This window comes from Schistocerca piceifrons, chromosome 5 (genome assembly GCF_021461385.2).
Source record: "Schistocerca piceifrons isolate TAMUIC-IGC-003096 chromosome 5, iqSchPice1.1, whole genome shotgun sequence".
Taxonomy (NCBI): domain Eukaryota; kingdom Metazoa; phylum Arthropoda; class Insecta; order Orthoptera; family Acrididae; genus Schistocerca; species Schistocerca piceifrons.
The window spans coordinates 476,914,584-476,936,756 of NC_060142.1; the positions used below are offsets into that span (position 1 = coordinate 476,914,584).

At 40.1% G+C, this 22,173-nt stretch overlaps 1 protein-coding gene across 3 annotated transcripts in view; it reads right to left on the reverse strand.

The window, feature by feature from the left end:
* Nucleotides 1–22,173, reverse strand: part of LOC124798240 (trafficking protein particle complex subunit 8) — a 280,719-nt gene that overhangs the window by 63,588 nt on the left and 194,958 nt on the right. For all 3 annotated transcript variants that reach the window (XM_047261556.1, XM_047261554.1, XM_047261557.1), the window contains one exon: nucleotides 1,070–1,214. In XM_047261556.1, the coding sequence (XP_047117512.1) occupies nucleotides 1,070–1,214 (145 nt within the window). The remainder of the gene's footprint in view (nucleotides 1–1,069; nucleotides 1,215–22,173) is intronic.

Genomic DNA, 22,173 nt, shown 5'->3' on the forward strand with positions numbered 1-22,173 from the left:
AGCGGATGTCCCAGTGTGAGTGGAGCAAATGTGGAGTGTGTAAGAGAGACATTCATAAGGAGTCCAAAGAAACTGGAGCGTGGTGCATCCTATGAACTTGAAATGGCTCCAATGGCAGCGTGGAAAGCCTGCGACAGAAGCTGTCTATGAAACCATCAAATTGGAGCTAGAGCAGAACTACAGTCGATGACGCCATGCTTGGATGGGTATGGCAAGAATTTGATTACCGTAATGACGTCTGCCGGGTCACTCATGGTTCGCATATCGAATGATTGTATAAAAAAAAAAAAAAAAAAAAAAAAAAAAAACGGCTTTCAGAGTTTCTCTTCAAAATGGCAATATGTATGACACCTGTACAATGTTTACTTCTTGTGCAATAAATAACTGAAAGTGTCCCCGGACTTTATGTAAACCGTGTACTGATCAAATAAAATTTTTCTATAAGATCATTTTAGCAGAAAGCTTTATGTACCTCAGATACATGCCATCCATCATCTGTTCATGTCATGCTGTCTTCAACCCAGAACTTGGTTTCTTCTTTCACCTGCAAACTTTCAGTATCAGGCAATTAGGCATTTTTTGCTACGGGACTTCATACACCTTTTTCAGCATCCAACTGTTAGTGTTTATGTACATTGCAGTGCCCAACTGGTGTCACAGTGTGACTAGCTATGTTACTTGCTACAGTCCGATTTCATTCAATAATGTCAAAAAAATCAGATTTTATCTTGTCTATTTCAGCTTTTGCAATCCTTTTCACATGTCCTATGGCTTTATTTAGTTTTTTGTCTAACACAATGAACTAATACTGGCATATCAAGTAGGTCATAGGGTAATGTCCTGTTGTCCACACATGGTCCTATGGTCATGAAAATGTCATCTAGATTTATATGGTAATTTCTGGTCAACACAAAAGGAAATTAAAACAACATGTTGATACCAAAGTTTCAAATTACATTTGATCAGTGTCACACACTGAAAGTGTGATAATGAAAATAGTGAAATATCTGCTTCTAAGTAATAACACTTTTACTATGAAAAATTCAATAATAATTTGAAGCAAGCTCACCTGATTAACATTTTTAACTTGTAGTGCCAGATTCAAAACTTGGCTACTCTCATCAGTGGAGGCTACACAACTGTTTGTTGCCATAGATGTACACTGAACTGAACCCAAAACGGTTATCTCCCATGAATGTCTTACTAATCGATACCTGTAACATGTGGTAATACCAACTTAAATTTAGTACAGAAATCACTTTACATCAAGCTACACATAATGAACATATCTTTATAAATAAAATAAACTATTACTTCTTAAATGAAAAAAGGTAGCAAATGCACAATGTTAACTGCTAAGAAGGAAGGAAGGAAAGAAGGTAGATTAGGAGTTAACATCCTGTTAACATCATGGTTATTGGAGATGGAGAACACGCTTGATGTGCTTCAAGAATCGGGAAGGAAATTGGCTATGCCCTTTAAAAGAAATCATTCGACATTTGCCTGGAGGGATTTAGGGATATCACAGAAAACATAAATCAGGATGGTCATATGCAGATACAGACAGACAGCCTCCCGAACTGCAATTAATACAAGTCCATTGCTGTGACATATGCTTAGTTAATTTTGTGTGTGTGTGTGTGTGTGTGTGTGTGTGTGTGTGTGTGTGTGTGTGTGTGTGACGAGGGCGCGAGCATGTGGGCATTGGGAGCTTACGGGCACTCAATGACGGGGTTATCAGTGCCTTTTGTTAATGGAAGAACACTTCAATACCGTAGTCTGCCACTAGTCACTACAAATTCATTGCGAAATGGTGATTACAGATGAGGATGTAATTTAACTGTGACAGTAACATTGCATTCAAAACTCCCCAAATAAATGTGACATTTTAAATGACTACAGTAAAAAGTCTTAAGGATGAGAGACATAATGAAATATTTACATAATTATATAAAAACATATTTTACTGCTGGCAGAAAGTCTATGATTATGTCACAACTTCATATAGACAAGAAAATGGTCATTTAGTACCACAATAAACTAATAGTATTTATTTATTTACATTTCTCCGCACAGAGTCACTGATATGAAGACTTTTGCAAATACCATACTTATGGGCACTAGACTTAAAAGTAGTAATTGCAATTAATAATATTTATCAAAATTTATTACATCCACACATGTCTTAGGATAACAAGAAACATTAATTTATCACATACTTAATACCACATGCTTAATTTTTATAATAAAAACATTATTATTTATTTATAAAAACATTGGAAACATTATACACCTAGTTTGCATATACTTTATGTTAAAACGCATCAGTGGGCTCTATTTACTACTTTAAAATGCACTGAGTGGATACAATCATGTTTCAATTAAAAATAGTAAAAAAATTAAAAAAATTAACTTTCATTTAAACAGTCCCTGGTCACAAGTTTCCAGTGGCTCTGGCAGTTTGTTATACCTTTTCATTCCATTAATACACTCATGTTCAGCTAAAACAGAACACTTTGAATGACTAGAGATAGGATGTTTAGTATGTTCTGCAGGATTAGCATTTCAGTCACTTTCATGCAGCATGTGTCCTGTTGCCTAGTAGGCATAGGATCTGCAATGGCCATGATAACGTGTTCCACGCATGATGGCATCGACATGCATAAAGCACAAATGGTGTCCAGTGATATAGTCATCCATGCTGCATTCACCTGGTTCTGAAGTTCATCTGTGGTGGTTGGCATTGGGTCATAGCACTGCACCCTCCATTTCACCATCTCCCACACATTTTCGATTTGCGACAAGTCTGGTGATCTGGCAGGACAGGGCAAAATGCTGATACCCTGTGACACAAAGAAGGCATGTGCTCATGCAGCAACATGCAGTTGTCCATTGTCTTGCTGAAAAATTGTATCTGGGGTGTTGCGCATAAAGGATATGGCCATGGGTTGCAGGATGTCATTCACGTAGGTCACACTTGTCACAACACCCTGGATATGCACCAACTGTGATTTGTGGTTACACCCAATAGCATGCCACACCATCAGGCCTTGATTTGGCACTGTATGTCTTATGCAAATGCAGTCACAGTGAACCCGCTCCCCCTGTTTGTGGCGAACCAAAATGCAGCCATCATTTTCAAACAAACAAAACCTGGATTGATTCAAAAACACTGTCTGATACCATTCCTGTCCCTGGTGATGTCATTCCATACTCCACTACTGTCAGGCATGTTTCTGCACATTAGTCAAAGGTAGGTGGAGAAGCGGACGATGTGCAAGTAAGCAATGTTGTAATAAATGGTGACATACTACCACCCCTGATAGTGTACAATGTGTTCCACTGTTCCACTGTTGCACCAGAGCCAAGGAGGACGCAGATCTGTCCTGCAATACCATTTGCACCAGATGTCGATCTTCTTGGAGGGTGTTCCAAGTGGTGCGACTTGACGCATCTCGTCGTATTCTACGGCCTTCAGTGAACCATTCTGCACATACTCGTTGCACAGCCAAAACACTTTGTCCCACACAAGCAGCAATTTCCTGGATGGATGGAACACATTCTCTCATGCCAATAATGCATCCTCTTTGAAACTCACTGATTTGATGATACAGTGTGCGCATACATCTGTGAAGCATCATTCATATCTGCTGAAGTCACACTGGTCCGTTACCTTCCGTTTATTCCAACAACAGGAGCCACAGGCACATTTTACCATCAGATGGTGTTACGCTGCAATCTTTATGTTGTCCTTGAACTGTGGGCCGACTTGGTTCAAATGCTAATCGTTTCTGCAGAACATAGTAATGTACACACCCAGTGAATATGAATGTCCTGTCTCCAGTTATTCAAGATGTTCTGTTTTTTTTTCTGAAGATAAGTGTACATAGGCTCCCATCAATCATTTTTAATTTTATTCTTTGTCTGAAGTACTTGAATTACACTTTGTGTTTTGGTTATGTATATCAATACATTTACTTAGTTAAGGTTGCAAAAAAGTAATTAACTCATAGGTGCATGAAGAATAGATTGTGGAGTATCTGTGCTGTACAAAAGCTTCATGACAAGATTCTCTAGAGCCTAGTCTGCGTTCAATCCTGAGTGTTCCTTTTTTTGTAGCAGCAATATTCTGTTCTGCACCAGAATTCTGTATTTCTGCACAGTAGCTATTGTAGGGATAGATTGTCCCACAATATACAGTTTTCAATGTGTGCTTGGGCACCTGGCTAAGAAGTTACATATCATTACTGATTTTATACTGCACAACACAAATATGTTTAACCATCAGAGGTCTGAGTCCAGATTGACACCAAAGACTTTACAGCTGTCTGCTTCATCTGCCATTATTCGTTTGCGCATGAGTGATGTAAGCTTCTGGTTGCAAATATTAGCTTCTAGGATTTACTTTCATTGATCTTCGTCTCTTATCACCAGCTGACAAAAATTCACACTTGAGTTGAAGGGATGCATAATGTCATTAACACATCCCAGGAAAAGGAAAGGACCAAGCACTGAGCCCTGAGGAAATCTTTGTATCACTGCTTCACTGGAGGATTTGAAAGTTACTACCTTATTATCACTGCTTCACTGGAGCATTTGAAAGTTACTACCTTATTATCAATTTAATATCTAAGTTTAATATAATATTTCAGATTCATCAGTTAGAAGTATCACTGACACATTATTGATACCATATGGCCTCATTTTCCTTAGAATAAGCCAATGATTTACATAATTAAAAGATTTTCTCAGGTCAAGAAATATTACAACAATATGTGTACTCTGTTCTCTACAACAGTACGCTTCATGGAAGAATATGGTAATATCAGTGATTGCACTTGGTTATTTCTTCTATCGATACTGAAATTCAGTAAGCATTTTGTGTCCAGAGAGGAAGGCAGCAAGCTGAGATAGGATACTATTATTTTACTGAAGGCGGGATTAGTGACATTGTTCTATAATTTGAAACTTTCTCCTTACTTCCCTTTTCATACATCTTACTTATTTTAAGACATTTGGATATAAGTTTTCTCTAATACTGCTGTTCATAGGATAGGTTTTGATAAATTGCCACTAAATTATCAATGCTGTTTGTCAGTGTTGAACTCCTGGGCTATATATGCTGGAGGGATTTTGATAAAACTCAATTGTAAAGTACAGGCTAAAATTTTACATGTATAAGTTGTTTCTGATGTAACATAACAAACACTTTTGATTGCAACATAAGATTGCTCTATTCATATTAGCAATTTACTTATATATAGCTCTCATTGTGAAATTCAAATTTTCACTTTTGGTTTCAGTTTTAGAAATTATGCTACCACCACAAACATTTATTGAATGTCAGACCAACCTCTTATCCACAAGGGCATAGTAAGTTATGTGGGAATAGTTTCCATGCATTGACCCCGCCAAGCCTGGTGGAGAGAAACGTTCACCTTAATTTTTATACCCTTTCTTAAAGCTTTGACACAAATTATGTATTTTGATTGAAGCATGGGGTCTAAATATCTTGACTGTAACTAGTTTTGCTTAAAAGACAGTGTTTTAATTACTATCAATTAATTAAACCATCAGTAAGAATAGATTGATAATTCCTGTAGTACTTTGCCTGGACTAAATCCAACTTCAGTTTTGTAATCCTCTGATAAAACAGAATTGTTTGATGCATATCACAATATGAGGGGGGAGTGGGGTGGTCGAAAAGATTCTAGCCTAACAAATAAAGAATGACAGAAATTTCATAATACCAATTTATTTTTCAATACACTTGCAGGCGCACTCAGATAACTTCTACAAACTATTCAAATAAAAGGTCTTTGATTTCGAGTCCAACCAAGCATTCACAGCATCAATCACTGAATCATCATTGTCAAATCATCTTTTTTAGGTATGGGAAAAGAAAAAAGTCTGATGGAGCCAAATCTGGAGAACATGACAGATGACAACGATTTGAACCCATGGTCATGCAGAGTTTCAAGTGTTGCGAGGGCTTTGTGCACCGGTGCGTTGTCCTGATGCAAAAGAGCTCCATGCACCAATTTTCTGTGCCATTTTTTCTTTCTCTCTTCTCCCAAATGGCGCAGGAGGATGCAATAGTATGATGCATTGAGAGATATGCCCTTTTGCAAGTAATCCACAATAATTACCCTTTCTGCATCCCAGAAGACCAATGCTATCACGTTACCAGCTGATTTTTGCACCCGGAATTTTTACGGGTTAGGGGATGAAGGTGGTTTTCAGTTTTGTGACTTGTTTTGTCTCAGGATCAAAGTGGTGAATCCACGTTTTGTCCATTGTCACATACCTTGCAAGAAAGCTGTCTTCATCCATTTCAAATTGGCAGACAATTTCTTCACAACACCGCAAACACTCCCGTGTCTGATTTGCATTCAAATCTTTCGGGACCCACTGAGATGAAACTTTCCACATTCCCAAAATATCCACAACACTGTCATGAGCACACCCATGGGAGATTCCAAATGTGGTTCCAATGTGCTGCAACATTGTTCGATGACCCTGCAAAATCATATTGTGAATTGCAGTCACTGTTTCATCATTGGCAACAGTGACAGGCCTTCCACTCCTTGGCGCATCTTCCTCACTTGTTCTTCCATGTTGAACACCCAGTTTATCACTGTTGCATACGGCGCAGCACTGTCCTTAAGCGTATTCCACATGTCCCCTGCAATTTCCTTTGGTGTCATTCCCTTCAAATGAAGATATTGAATAAGAGCATGGTTCTCGATTCTCTTTATGTTCACCATTTTGCTTACACTGTGGTATACAATGCATCCTAGAGCCAAAAGTAACAAAGATGGAGCCATCAAATTTGACTTGCACACCCACAAAGGGTCACCACAAATGTAGCTGGTGGTGTTTGTGCGAGACATTACGGTAACTAGGGCTCTTTTCAACTGCCCCAAGTAATATTGTCTGACTTTTATCTTCACATTTTTCTAGCAACTTTTGTTTTTGTATATTTTCAGACCTTCCACCCCGCTTTTTAATTCAGTTCAATCAAAATATTATAAACATGATTTGCATGTATACAGAACCGGCAATTTTTGAGATGTTACCAAGAGTGAGTCGGATGGGCTTAATTCCTTTTTAGAAACCATCAGCAAAATTAGAATTATATGGATCTTAATTTGAATCAGAAGACCACTGTAATTCTGATGTAAAACTCAAATTATGCCTGAACAATTTCATCACAAGTCACCATGTCAAAAGCACATCCCTCAGCTGGAGACAGCAGTTTTGGCACAATATGAGTAGCAACCAAACATTTTGGCAGCTACAGATGTGCATATTTTCAGGATAGCACAATATTTTCATCATCTTTTTTGTTTGGTATGAAAGTTGCAACACTGATTGCAGCAATATATTTAACTATATCTTATTTGTATTGCTAGTTTTGCTTGGGAACCAACCACAACTAACATTCCAAAGTTAAATGAAGCTGTGGACCTGCAACCCTTGCGGAAAATTGACCCAACCAAGAAAAGATTACCCACAGAAGTTGCGGAATTGGGATTTTACATTATTAGCGAGGCCTTGTAGTAATGCTGTGTCAAATGAATGTAGCTGGACCTGAAAGTAAGGGGTTCAGTTATTTCATTTGCACATTTCTTTACCATCATACTTGAGATACCATCCATCCAGAAGAGTATTTGCTCTAATTTTTGCGTTGCTTGAGCCTGACACAATGTGTGATTTTATATGGTCTCAGCCTGCAAGTCTATAATGGGGCTGATTGGTCATAAGGAGAGATCAAGTACTTATTGATCAAATTACATATTCCATTTGCACCTTTTACTAAGTTGTCCTCAAGCCTAATGTTGGCTGGTTTACTGCACATCTTACTGATAGTTATTCAGTGTTTATTGATCGGTCTCCAAGATGTCTTACTTATGTTTGGATGCACTATGGCATCGCTGTTTTGGCCGTAGGGCTAAATAGTGGCCCATCCAACCGGTTAGCCTGCTTAGTTTATAATAAAATGAACAAATGATACCTCCTATGCTGGGATGCCAATGATTGCATTTGTTGGTCAAGTAATACAGAAAATCTTTTAAACACACTGTATGCCAAGACAAGACTCATGAAAAAATGAATAAGACTCTTAATGACTAGTCACTAAGGGCTATCACAGTGACCATCCCAGCATAACTCACAGAGTAAAGATTAACAAATAAATTGCTATAAACTAGGAGTAAACAGTATTGAGTTAATAGATAAAACACAGTACTCCTGGCAGCTGGCTTGGAACTAATTTTACATAACGAAATCTAACACTTGTGGCACGATGCTTGTGTGAAACACTTGTGCACTACAGTGTACAGAACTGCTGGGTTGCTAAAACAGCCCCCTTGGCAGAGTGCCACCCAGGAAGCCAGGAAGTGTGCGAGGAACTGGGCTTGTCGACCAGATCTCATGGGGCGCTGGTCCCCTGGATCTGAGGTGGCCATTGCTGGTGTCATAGTTGCTGTTGCTGGACCAGGTATTGAGAGAGGTTGCATCTGTCAAGTCTCAGTGGGGTGTGGCTCATCGAAGACGTATGCCAGGATGAACCTGTCTATTATGATGGCAATGTGTTTTCCATTGACCAGAATGTTCCATGGTGCGACCTCCCCTCTTGACAACATGATGCGGCCTTGTGTATGGTTGTTGCAGGGCTGGTTTGACACCATCAGTATGTAACATCATGAGTGTGCACATACTGTGATCTTTGTGGACAAACGTGGTGACAGTTCCCTGTCTGGATGCCTGTGGTGGTCAGATCTTTTTGACATGATCTCTAAGGTAACCAATGAAGGTAGATGGCTCTGTATCAGGCTGCAAAGCCACATCTACAAATTCACCAGGTACTATTAGTGATTCTCCGTACACCATTCCTGCAGAGGAACCAGTTTGTATGCATTCTGTAGGCTAGGTACAACCACTGGCAGAGTTCCTGTCCACCCAGTGGTGTGGCACATTAGAGCTGCTTTTAGTGTTCAGTGCCAACACTACATCATTACATTGCTGGCCTGGTGGTAGCTGGTTGTTTTGTGATGAGTCATGCTACAGAATGCTGCAATTTTAATGAACAATTCTGCTTTGAACTGCTTGCCACAATCTGCTGTAATATGCTGAGGACAGCTGAAACATGATAACCGGTTCAGCATACAGGCATGTGCCAAAGTTTCCACATAGATTTGTCCACAGTTGCTACTTCTGGCCAATGTATGAACAGGTCAGTCATTGCCAGCAGGTACTGTTGACCATTTGATGATAGGAGGGGCTCATGATGTCCATGTGCACGTGAGTGAAACGTGGTAGTGTTGGGAAAGTTGCTGATCAGCGCATGTATATGCCTGCTAACCTCGTAATGCTGACACTGTACACAACATCATGTGCACTCATGGCAGTCTTTCTTCATTCCTGGACACAAGAAGTGATCTATGATGAGGCATAACATAGATTACACACCAAGGTGACACAGGTTGTGGAAATATTCAAAGGCCTTCTTCCAAAATCCTGCTGGTAAAAATTGCCACGGCTTTACTGTTGACACGCACAGTATAACTAGATGCCTGTGCCAGGAATGTTGACTAACTGCAACTCTAATGATGATATTGTTTCCCACAACAGCTCTTGCAGTTCCTGGTCAGTACATTGTATAAGCTGGTTATGGTCATAAGTGGTACACTTTTGTTGATATGTTGACAGTTTCTGCAAGAAAATGCTAGAGGCTGCCACACATCATTGTTGTGTTGCTGCAACACAACATCTACGGCAGTCTGGCTCGCATCTTCCACCAATGCCCTGTCCAAGTTACTGCTGCATTCCTTTTACATTTTGGACCTGCGAACACAGCTGTCAATGATTCTTGAATTTCTGCTGCTCATGGTAGATGCCGATGAAACAAAATTAGAATCCATAGCAACTCTTGCAGCTCCATAACTGTGGGGATCTTCAAAATGGCTTCCACTTTGTAGGTAGTGGTAAGGAGAGGAGAAATCAATTTCTGACTGACCAAAAATACATTTTGCTGTGTTCAGAACAACACCATATTCGTTCAGCCATTTTAAAACTTCTGACTGACAATGTTGTTCTGTTGAGGCTAGAATACCAGTATGTCATCAAGGTAAGCAAAACAGAGTGGCATGTCTCGCAACATGGAATTGATAAATCTTAGCCATGTCTGCACTGCACTCCTGAGGCTAAACATCAGGAATTTGCTTTCAAACAGACCAAATGGTGTAATTATGACATCTTCAGGATGTCTTCCTTAGCAAATGGTATCTGCATATATGCCTTTGCACAGTCCAACACACTGTACAGGCAGGCACCACTCAACTCAAAGCTGTAACTGCGGAGTAGCAGCAGTGGATAATAATCTGGCACTGTACAGGTGTTAAGCACTCTATAGTCACCGCAAGGGCACCATGAACCTTACTTCCTTGGTACTAGATGCAGCAATGACGACCAAGGACAACTGGATGGTCACATGATGCCCTCTTGAATCATGCTGTCAAATTCTGTCTTTGCAACTGCTAAGCGATCTGGAGTTAACCCTCACAGCCTACACCCCAGTGGGGATCCCTCAGGAGAATTTACATAGTGCTTGGTGTTAGGTTTCACATTTTTAGGCATACCAGACGGTCTTGTTAGTGCAGGAAAACATTGTTCAAAGTAGGTGCAGTGTACTCCCCAGCTGTGGCTTTAATCATTTTGTCAAATTGGGTCAATGCCTGGTGCTGGAAGAACACAGCCGTTAGTCCGGTGGTTCAGTTGACCAAGGTACGTTTTGGTGATATCAGGCAGAAGGTTGTAATATGCCAGGAAGTCCGCTCTAATTATTAGCTCTGTGACATCTGCGATTGTGAAGTTCCACACAAATGCTCACCATAGGTCTTGGTCCAGCTCAAATCGGTGTGTGCCATATGTCACAATAGAATAATTGTTGGTGGCAGCTAGAAAGAAAGACATACACAGCGTACAATAATGTAGCACTGTTCATGGGAAGATACACTCATTGGTACCAGTGTCAACTAGGTATTTATGACCTTTTCAGCGATCACTCACAAACAGATGCTGTGACTCAGACCAGCAATTGGATGAAGCATCTACATCCAACTGGCAGTGGCATTTGGGAATGCACAGAGTCTGGTACAGCAATGTGCTCGATTGCCAAAATCAGCTATGGTACCAACATACATCCTGCTGCATTTCCATCCGAAGAGTCTACGATATACTGCATGAACACTTCAGGAATATGCATTGGCCATGGCCGTTGTTGGTGATATGGCAAGGTAACAGCTGCCTGATCTGTGTCAGCACACCCATCTTTGCTGTCAGAACATTGTAGTCAGCGTGTGATACTGTGGCAGACGCCCTTCGCACTAAACAGTTGTTACACTGATAAGCAGGGGTGATACAGTGTCTTGCACCTAGTCTGCTAGCTCTGCCACTGTGTCTAAAAGGCATTTCAGATTGTAATGCACTGATTGCTTTAATGAGAGGTGCCAACCGACTATTCCAGATAGTTCTTAGCAGGCTATCTGCTACTGTGCCAGCATTGATCTTGCTTTGCAAGTGCTGCAAGGACTGAGATAGTTTGCAATCCCTGAAGTTGTCCTGTGTCAGGATATGGCAGAGGAGTGCTTCTTGTGAAGCAGATACACAAAGCTTTATCTCTGCTTTGAGACGGTTATACAAACCATACTCTGGGAGTGAATTTAACACATCTTTCACTTCAGCCACGTACTGAAGGTCAAGTTGGCTCGCAACCAATGTGAACATGGTGGCGTCAGTAGTTATTCCTCAATAAAAGAATCTGGCTTCAACTTGAGCAAACCAAGAAACTGGGTTGTGAGGCCAAAAGGATGGTTATCATACAGCGAGCCTGAAGACAGCATGGTTAGTCATTGCTAAATTTCCCATCATGATGCAGTAGTACTTCCTCCAATTTCTGTCAGGAGGGTGTAAACCATGTCGGGGCCACCAATTTGGCTGCATAGCCAAATACTGGCCCATCTGATTGGTTAGCCAGCTTAGTTTATGGTAAATAACACACAAGCGATATCTCCTTTGCTACAATGACAATAACATTACTCGTTCACAGGTCAAGTAATACAGAATGCCTTTTACACGCAGTGTATGCCAAGAAAAGACTCTTGAGACAACAGCAAGTGAGACTCTTGTTAACTGGTTACTGTGGACTGAGCACAATCAAAGAGCTCAGCATAGATAAACACAAACATATACATTGCTATAAGCTAAAAGTAAACAGCACAGAAGTAATAGAAAAAATGCAATGCTCCTGGCAACCAGCATGGAACTAATTTGAGAGAGTGAAATCTAACGTTCACAGCACAACATACATGTGAAAAGCTGGTGCAAACAATGTACAGTACTGCTAGCCGCAGTTGCTACACTGCTTGTCTGTTTCCTTAAATGTAAGAGGTCTGTCTTAAATTTTTTTTTAGCTTGATTGTTCTTTTCCTTAAATATATTAGCTTTGTTTTTTGACCCTTTCCTTATTTTTGTTATTCTATTCTCAACATTCCATTGTTGGTTAGTTTGTTTCTTAACAGACAAGATCACAATGTTATGCCATTTCTTAATTAGGCTAGGTGGAAGTTTCAGTTTAGTACTACCCTCACTGTCAAAGTGTGTTAGTTCCCAGGCTATTCATTTTATGAAACAGTAGTAGCCAAAATAGCAGAACACAGTTCTATAATATTAATCCCATTTGCTTCCAGACCCTGTACCCTGACAAATGGAGTCCAACTTCTCCTCTGCTAGCTCATTTTTGAAGGTGCTGATGTTGGCACCAATCAGAATCTGTTTGTACTCAACCTTTCAGTTGTTGAGAAAGGAGAGCTTCAGTATTCTAACAACTGACAATAATGATTATTTTACTTGTGTCTGACTATGTTACTCCAGTGTCAGAGCTTACTACATTTGTGATATGTTCAGGAGACACTGGAAGGTTTGGATTGGTTATATAATGGTAAGAAAGAGATTTTGATACTAAATTTTGAATTGTAAAACATTATCAGGGGCAAGTGTGGGTTCTGATGATAGTCTGTTGATTACAGACTGTAGGTTAAAACTGAAGAAATTGCAAAAAGGTAGAAAATTAAGGAGATGAGACTTGAATAAGTTGAAAGAACCAGAGGTTGCTGAGAGTTTCAGAGGGAACGTTACACAATCATTGACAAGAACAAGGCAAAGGAATAGAGTAGAAGAAGAATCAGTAACTTTAAGATATGAAATAGTGAAGGCAGCAGAGGATCAAACAGCTAGAAAGACAAGGGCTAGTAGAAAACGTTCGATAACACAAGAGATATGGAATTTAATTGATGAAAGGAGAAAATATAAAAATTCAATAAATGAAGCAGGCAACAGGGAATACGAACTTCTAAAACTGATATTTACAGGAAGTGCAAAATGGCTAACAAGGGAAGGCCAAAATGTTGGGATCACATATTTACTTCAAACTTTGTAGCTGTAGTGGGCCATTAAAACAACATAATGTGCAAGTAGTAAGGTGCACTACTCTGGAAATTCCAAGAAAATCAAAAGAGAAGTTTTACACATCTATCACGTGGCTTAATCAAACCATGTAAAATCCAGGATGGGATGTAACAATATTATGAAAAGGATAGTTGTTAATTACCACACAACGGAGATGATGAGTCTCAGATAGGCACAACAAAAAAGACTGTTACAAAATAGACAGCAACCCCCCCCCCCCCACCCACCCACACACACACACACACACACACACACACACACACACACACACACACACACACACACACAGAGCCTCTAGCAGCTGAAGCCTATTTGGTGACAGTCTTTTTGTTGTGCCTATCTGCGACTCAGCATCTCCACTATATGGTGAGTTACAACCATCCTTTTCATAATAGTATTATGTGGTTTATGTATTTGTGTGTAGGTGCTGGACACTTAGAGTTCATGGTGGTCAAGTGATTAGCATTTGAGTCTCGCAAGACAAACTTGTATGAGGTGATGGTTAGACTCCCACTCAAACATTAATTAATAATTATTAATATTTTTTCATCACTGGTCATATTATTCAGTTTACGTGACATTTCAGAGATAATATAATTTAAAAAAGAGAGAAAAAAATGTGTATTTGCATGAAGTTTAAGTGAATTTCATGTTATTTGATTACTTACTATTTTTAATCAAATGTAATTATTAGAACAAACATATTTATAACTATCAACAAGTAAACAAAGAATTGCATAGAGTTTTCCTGAAAATGTATGCCTCTCATCATTTGTGAAATCCCTTATACATACAATCTGGTAACGCACCCAGAACTATTTCGCACCTTGACATTTCATGCTGCAGGCACAGAGGCAGGCCTCATTTGGCCGTTAACATGCGTAGCTGTGAGACACTGCTCAAGCAGCAAGAACAAATGGTGTGGATGCAAATTTTAGGAATATCACACAATTTACACTTGTACTACAAAAATGAAGATGACTCCCTGTTTTTCGACTATTGGAGATAATGAATGTCATGACGATTCAATGCATACTGCAGCTACAAAACGTCTGTTGTGGAAGTCTTTTTCAAGAAGTGAACCTTATTGACACAGAGCAATGACTGAGACAATTTCAGCAGATGCAATGGCAAGTGTAGAAGTACTTTATCATTCTATTGTCAAAATGTTAGGAGAAGAGAGACTTACTACTCATGAGGAACTCACGCATTCCGACAAAGTAGATGGAGGTGGTCTATTTCATGAAGTTGACGATACTTCCGACAATAAGAATTTTCAACCAGCCAAAAATAAGGCAAAAGCTGAACACATGGTGTTGGAGACAAAAATAAACGTAGCAGCACTGGTAAAAAGAGCACCCCATGTGGAATCTATAAACTCTCCACAGAAAAGGATCTCAAATTTTAAAATGAGAGGACCATTTGAGGAGATGAGAAGAAAACATAAAAACGGGAGGATCAGCAATTGATAAATATGCGCTAATTGAGTCATGGACCAATGACTGCTTCGTGGAGCCTAAAAAAATCACCAGCAAGGAAGTTACAATTTTGTCAACTGCTCTGTTTTTATCTTCAACAACTGTATTTTAACAACAGATTATGACAGTGATATGTAACTCTGATTGCACATTTCAGGTAACAAGAAGGATTTTACAGCAGTGGGCTTTGGCTGATGCAGGCCAATTTCAGTCCAAGAACTTCATCTTCAAAGCATCAGTTTCATGGGATAAAAAATTCAAACAATGGCACAGAATTCAGAAGAGGAAGATCGCGACATACATGAGAAACAGGGAGTCTGTGCCTTGGGAAGAAACACTGGAAGTCACAAGAAAGTTTCAACTGCAGACGAAGGCACTTATCCCTAATTTTGACAAAAATTTGAGATTAATACAGACCAGACAGTTTGCCAGTACCGGTCAATTTATGACAGAAATCTTGCTGAAAGAAATTCAAAATCTGTGTTTGTTATAAGTGATGAAAATTTAGATAAAAAAAAAAATCTACTCACCAAGTGGTAGCAGAACACACACATAAAAAACTGTTGTGATTGGCAAGCTTTCAGAGCCAGTGGCCCCTTCTTCAGGCAGAAGGGCTGAAGGGGAAGGAAGAAGGGTGAAGGAAAAGGACTGGAGAGGTCTAGGGAGAGGGGTAGAGCTTCGGAAAATCACACAGAACTGCGGATGAAGGGAGACTCACCATACAGGATAAGAAGGAAAGACTGATTGTTGGGGATTGCATCGGACAAGATTTGAAAACCTGAGCTCAGGTTTTCAAATCTCGTCCACCTTACACATTTCTTTCCCACCTTATACATTTCTTTCAACAGACCTATTTCTTTCTGAGGTTATTTCTGAAATTGGTGCAGGTATTTTAAATCTGTCTTGCGACTCCAAGAAAATGTGTGTTTTTATCACCAAGTGGGTTTCGTTTTATTGAAATAAAATAACTTCATTGGTCTTAATGAAACACATATACCATTTGGCTTGCTTTCTCCATCTAAATACAATTTATTACAAAAGATGTTGATGTTAGTACTTAAGGTTTTTTCTCACATTAGGAAATGCAATCTGCTTGCAAGTTCTATTTAGATATTTCCTCATTTGGCTCTATTGTTTCTTGTACCGTAGCTGCATAGACACATTGTCAACTTCCATCTTTACTTACCCTTGAGATCTCAAAATTTGTCAGGGAAAAATGCTAAAACTTGTCTGGAAATCAGGGAATTCCACTTGGGGAAACTTGTGGCAACCCTGCATTATATTCCTAACCTTCATAAAACTAGTATGTATATATTTCAGGAACAATAAAAGAAAAATCCCTCTGAAGATGCCACAACTGTCATGAAATATGTTTGGGGATAAAACAACACAAATAATTGTGTTCTTGCAAGAAGATGTTGTTGTTGTTGTTGTGGTCTTCAGTCCTGAGACTGGTTTGATGCAGCTCTCCATGCTACTCTATCCTGTGCAAGCTTCTTCATCTCCCAGTACCTACTGCAACCTACATCCTTCTGAATCTGCTTAGTGTATTGATCTCTTGGTCTCCCTCTACGATTTTTACCCTCCACGCTGCCCTCCAATGCTAAATTTGTGATCCCTTGATGCCTCAAAACATGTCCTACCAACCGATCCCTTCTTCTAGTCAAGTTGTGCCACAAACTTCTCTTCTCCCCAATCCTATTCAATACCTCCTCATTAGTTACGTGATCTACCCACCTTATCTTCAGCATTCTTCTGTGGCACCACATTGTACTACTGTAGTAGGCATGGGCTTTGTGTCTATCTTGGCCACAATAATGCGTTCACTATGCTGTTTGTAGTAGCTAACCCGCACTCCTATTTTTTTATTCATTATTAAACCTACTCCTGCATTACCCCTATTTGATTTTGTATTTATAGCCCTGTAATCACCTGACCAAAAGTCTTGTTCCTCCTGCCACCGAACTTCACTAATTCCCAATATATCTAACTTTAACCTATCCATTTCCCTTTTTAAATTTTCTAACCTACCTGCCCGATTAAGGGATCTGACATTCCACGCTCCGATCCGTAGAACGCCAGTTTTCTTTCTCCTGATAACGACGTCCTCTTGAGTAGTCCCCGCCCGGAGATGCAAGAAGATAGACTCTCTTTAATTCATTACTGTTATTTTCTCCAAGAACGGAATGGAGCTAAAAATGACATTATGATAAACTCATTGTTGTTGTGGTCTTTAGTCCAAAGACTGCTTTGATGCAGCTCTCCATCTGCTCTATCTGTGCAAGCCTCTTCATCTCTGAATAAGTACTGCAACCTAAATCCTTCCTTGAGAATGTGCTGCTTACTGTATACATCTCTTGGTCTCCCTTGATGACTTTTACCCCCCGCCCTCACTGTGCTTCCCTCCAGTACTAAATTGGTGATGTCTTGATGCCTTACACTGTATACCATCATCAGAGCCGTTCTTTTACTCAAGTTATCCCACAAACTTCTTTTCTTCACAATTCTTTCAGTACCTCATCATTAGTTATGTGATCTACCCATATAATCTCCAACATTCTTCTGTAGCACCACGTGTCAAAACCCTCTGTTCTCTTCTTGTCCAAACTGTTTATTGCCCATGTTTCACTACGATACATGGCTACACTCCATACAAATACTTCCAGGAAAGACTTCGTGACACTCAAATCTATATTTGGTGTTAATAAAATAATCCTGTTCTTCAACCCTTTGCTTGCCAGTGCCAGTCTACATTTTATGTCGTCCCTACTTAGGCCTTCATCAATTATTTTGCTGCCCAAATAGCAAAACTTATCTTCTTTTATTATCTTATTTCCTAATCTAATTCTCTCAGCATCGCCAGATTAATTTGACTATGTTCCATTATCCTTGTTTTGCATTGGACGAGATTTGAAAACCTGAGCTCAGGTTTTCAAATCTTGTCCGATGCAATCCCCTACAATATAGATGACTGCCAATAAAATGTTGATTCTACTACGTTAATTATTGTTGGTTATTAGCCACTGTGTTATATCTATTATTTTACAGGTGTTATGTAAGCTTTCTTTCAAGAAATATTTGAGTACATGGTGTACAAACTACCAGCAACTGCCACACTTTTCTTCCTCTTATCATCCATACTTTCTAATGTATAAACTACTTTAAAAGTGCCAAAATGTACTAGAATACGGTAAATAAAATATCTATAAAATGCCATACTGCACAACGTATTTGCAATGAACAGTCGCAGTTTTTGAAATCCATCGTCTGTGGCCTCTACCCTGCCGAGGAGCACTGCAGTCCTTGATCCGTGGGTATATCACAAAAATCCACTGCATTACGCCACATACAAACAGACCAGGCCTGTGGACAGTTAAGTGGGACTAGGTCTGATGGGCAGGACTTGTATTAGTGGAAAATGAAGGGCTTCAGATTGGCAGGCCCCATCCATTAGAGATACCGGCAGAAATGGCCCGCAGTTTTGGCCTATCATGGAAATCCACTCTTGTGGCCAGATATTCGTGAGTGGTGGACAGCATGTTGATGAAATGCGACCACAGTGATCAATCCACGAAACAGATAACATCTGCAAATACTCTGAGAATCAATAATAATGAAGATAGGTAGAATTCACTGTAAAGATGATCGCTGAGCCGCAGACAGGCAGATAGAAAACACAATCACACTCTCAGAACTAAATTTTCGGTCATAGCCTTTGTCAGAAAATGAGAGCACATGCACATTCACACAATCACTCACACACAACTGAGGCTCATGTGACCGCCATCTCCGATCACTGAGAATCAGATCCAAATAAACCACTCCTCACGCCTCCCTGCCTCTCGTCAGCAGCTGCTAGGCTAGAGGCCAAAAGTGGTGGCAGCACTGACTGCAAGCTGAGGGGTGTGGTAGGAAGGGGAGAAGTAGTAACGAGGGAGTAGGGAAGTGGCGCATGTGCTCAGCTGCACCCAACCAGTGACAATGCACAACATCTCAGTAAACAAACCATTTCATCTACTAAGACAAAAACGAGATTTTTCCAGTTTTTTTTTTTCAAATTTCCCTGATATTTCCCAATTCCCTGATTTCCAGAACCTGTGGCAACCCTGATAATGGCGTCAGATTTTGTCATCGTTTGGATGGCATACATATTTTACATCTTGTAGCTGATAACAGAAATCAGCCACATGTGTATATTACCACCAAATGTGATCTGCAACACAGGGATGTTAGACCAATGTCTGAAATGAATTTCTGTGTAGAATATAACCTCTAAACTATGCATTCCAGTAAAATAAAGGTATATGGCCCTTTGAGCTGCTTAAACACGTCTCCATGTCCTGTAATTAAGCTAACCTTATCCTCATGATACCTAAAGGAGTGATATGTAGCAGGTGGTTGTTTATTCCTAGAGTCATCATTTACAGCTGGTTCTTGAAACTTTGTTAGTAGGCTTTCTCGGGATGGTTCCCATCTACCTTCAACAGTCTGCCAGTTTAATTCTTTCAGTATCTTACTGACACTCAGCCACAGGTCAAACAAACCTGTGACCATTTGTTCTGCCCATCTCCATATTAGTTCAATATCCCCTGCTATACCTATTTGGTATGGGTCACACAGACTCCAGCAATATTCTAGAATGGTCACATGAGTGATTTGTAGACTGACTACATTTTCCTAGTATTCTACCAATAAACTGACATCTGCTACCTGCTTATCCATGACTGACCCTATGTGATCGTTCCACTTCATGTCCCTACTAAGTCACAAATTTGATAAGGTAACTGTTTACAGCCATCAAACAATTGAAGAAATGCATCTCTGAGCTATCAGCTGAGCAAATAAATCTTTATTCTCTATTTTTTTGAGTTAAATAATCATTTCTTCGGTTTAGGTGTTTATTTAACACAAACGGGTAGAGAATAAAGGTGTAGCTGATGGCTCAGAGATGGATTTCTTCATGTATCTGACAGATGTAAACAGTTACTTTACAATATCCCCAATCAAATTTCGAGGTCTGGCACAAATGGTAACTTTCTTTTGTATCAATGTCCCGAACTGAAAATTACAGCTTTTTCTCCTGTGAAGATTGTTATTTACTGAAACCAGTACAGAATAAAGGTGTATTTGCACAGCTGATGGCTCAAAAATGCATTTCTCCCATCAAGTACTGTATTTGCTTGAGTTTACAGATTTGAACTTGGTCTCACTAATATTAAATTCACAGGATACTATGTTTTCCATTTTGCAAAGTGCACAACTTTACATTATTGAATAGTTAAAGCAAGCAGCCAATCATTGCACCACTTTGAAATCTTATCAATGGCTGACTGAATATTTGTACAGTTTAGGTCAAAGTGTACTTCATTACAGATAACTGCATCATCTGTGAAAATTCTTTGGCTACTATTAATAACATCCACAAGATCGTTAATAAACAACATGAACAACAGCGGACCAAACACACTTTCCTGGGTTACACCCAGAGTTACTTCTACATCTGTTGATTCTTCTTCCATCCAAGATAACATGCTACATCCTCCCTACCAAAATGTCTTCAATCCAGTCACAAAATTTGTCTGATACCCCATATGATCACACTTTTGATAGTAAGTGTCGGTGTGGTACGGACTGAAATGCTTTTCGGAAATCGAGAAATACTACATCTACCTGACCACTTTGATCTTCAGCTTTCAGGATGACGTTAGAAAAATGTGGGTTGGGTTTCACGTGATCTATTTTTTCCAAATTTATGCTAGCTGGCATGGAAGAGGCTGTTCTGTTCAATATACCTCATTATGTTTCTAAGATTCTACAACAAATGGATGTCACAGATATTGGATGGTCATTTTGTGGGGAAAGACAGGTGGATGCATTGGCAGAGGGCTGCAAACAAACAAGGTGGCTGATGAGAATGGAAGGAGGTGATAGGACAGGGGGGGGTAGAAACTGTTGGATGGAGGGTGTGGGGACAATATGTTACTGTAGGTTGAGGCCGGGATGATTATGGGAGCAGAGAATGTACTGTAAGGATAACTCCTATCTGTGCAGTTCAGAAAAGCTGGTGGTGGAGGGAAGGATCCAGTTGGCTCAAGTAGTGAAGCAGTGATTGAAATCAAGTGTGTTATGTTCAGCTGCATGTTGTGCCACAGGGTGGTCAGTCTACTTTGCTCTTGGCCACAGATTGGTGGTGGCCTTTCCTCCTGGTGGACAACTGGTTGGTAGTCATTCCAATGTAAAAAGATGCGCAATGATTGCAGCAGAGCTGGTAAATGACATAGCTGCTTTCACAGATGGCCTGGCACCTGATGGAGTAGGACAGGACTGGAATAGGAAGTGCTGGGTGGGTGGATTGGTCAGGTTTTGCACCTGAGTCTTCCACAGAGATATGATCCTTGTGCCAAGGAGCTGGGATTGGGAGTGGCGTAGGGATGGAGATGGACTGAGATGATGTGGAGGTTAGGTGGGCAATGGAACACTACTTTAGAGGGGTGGGAAGTATCTCGGGTAGGATGTCCTTCATTTCAGGACATGATGATAGATAATCAAAGCCCTGGCAAAGGATGTGGTTCAGTTGTCCATGTCTGGGGTAGTCCTGGTGATGAAGGGGACACTCCTTTGTGGCTGATTTTTGTCGGTGGTGGGAGGGTTTTGGGTGTGACAATAAACGACATGGGACATCTGTTTGTGTACTAGGTCTGGGGGATAGTGCCTGTCTGTGAAGGCCTCGGTGAGACCCTCAGCATACTGAGCAAGAGTGTTTTTGTCATTGCAGATACACCATCCCACTGTATAGGAGGGACGTTTTGGTGTAAAAGGGATGACAACTGTCAAAATGCAGGTACTGTTGGTGGGTTTAATGTGGACAGAGGTGCAGATATAGCCATGAGAGAGGAGGATGTCAACATCTAGGAAGGTGGCACACTGGTTTGAGGGGGACCACTTGATGCGAACGAGTGAGAAAGTGTTGAGGAACAAAAAAATAGGGTATCTTGGCACTGGGTTCAGACTACGAAGATATCAATGAACCTGACCCAGACTAGGGGTATGGTGTTTTGGGAGGCAAGAAAGGTCTCTTCCAGATGACCCATAAAAAGGTTGGCATACGAGGGTGCCATGGAGGTGCCCAGGGCTGTGCTGCAGATTTGTTTATTACTTTTCCTTC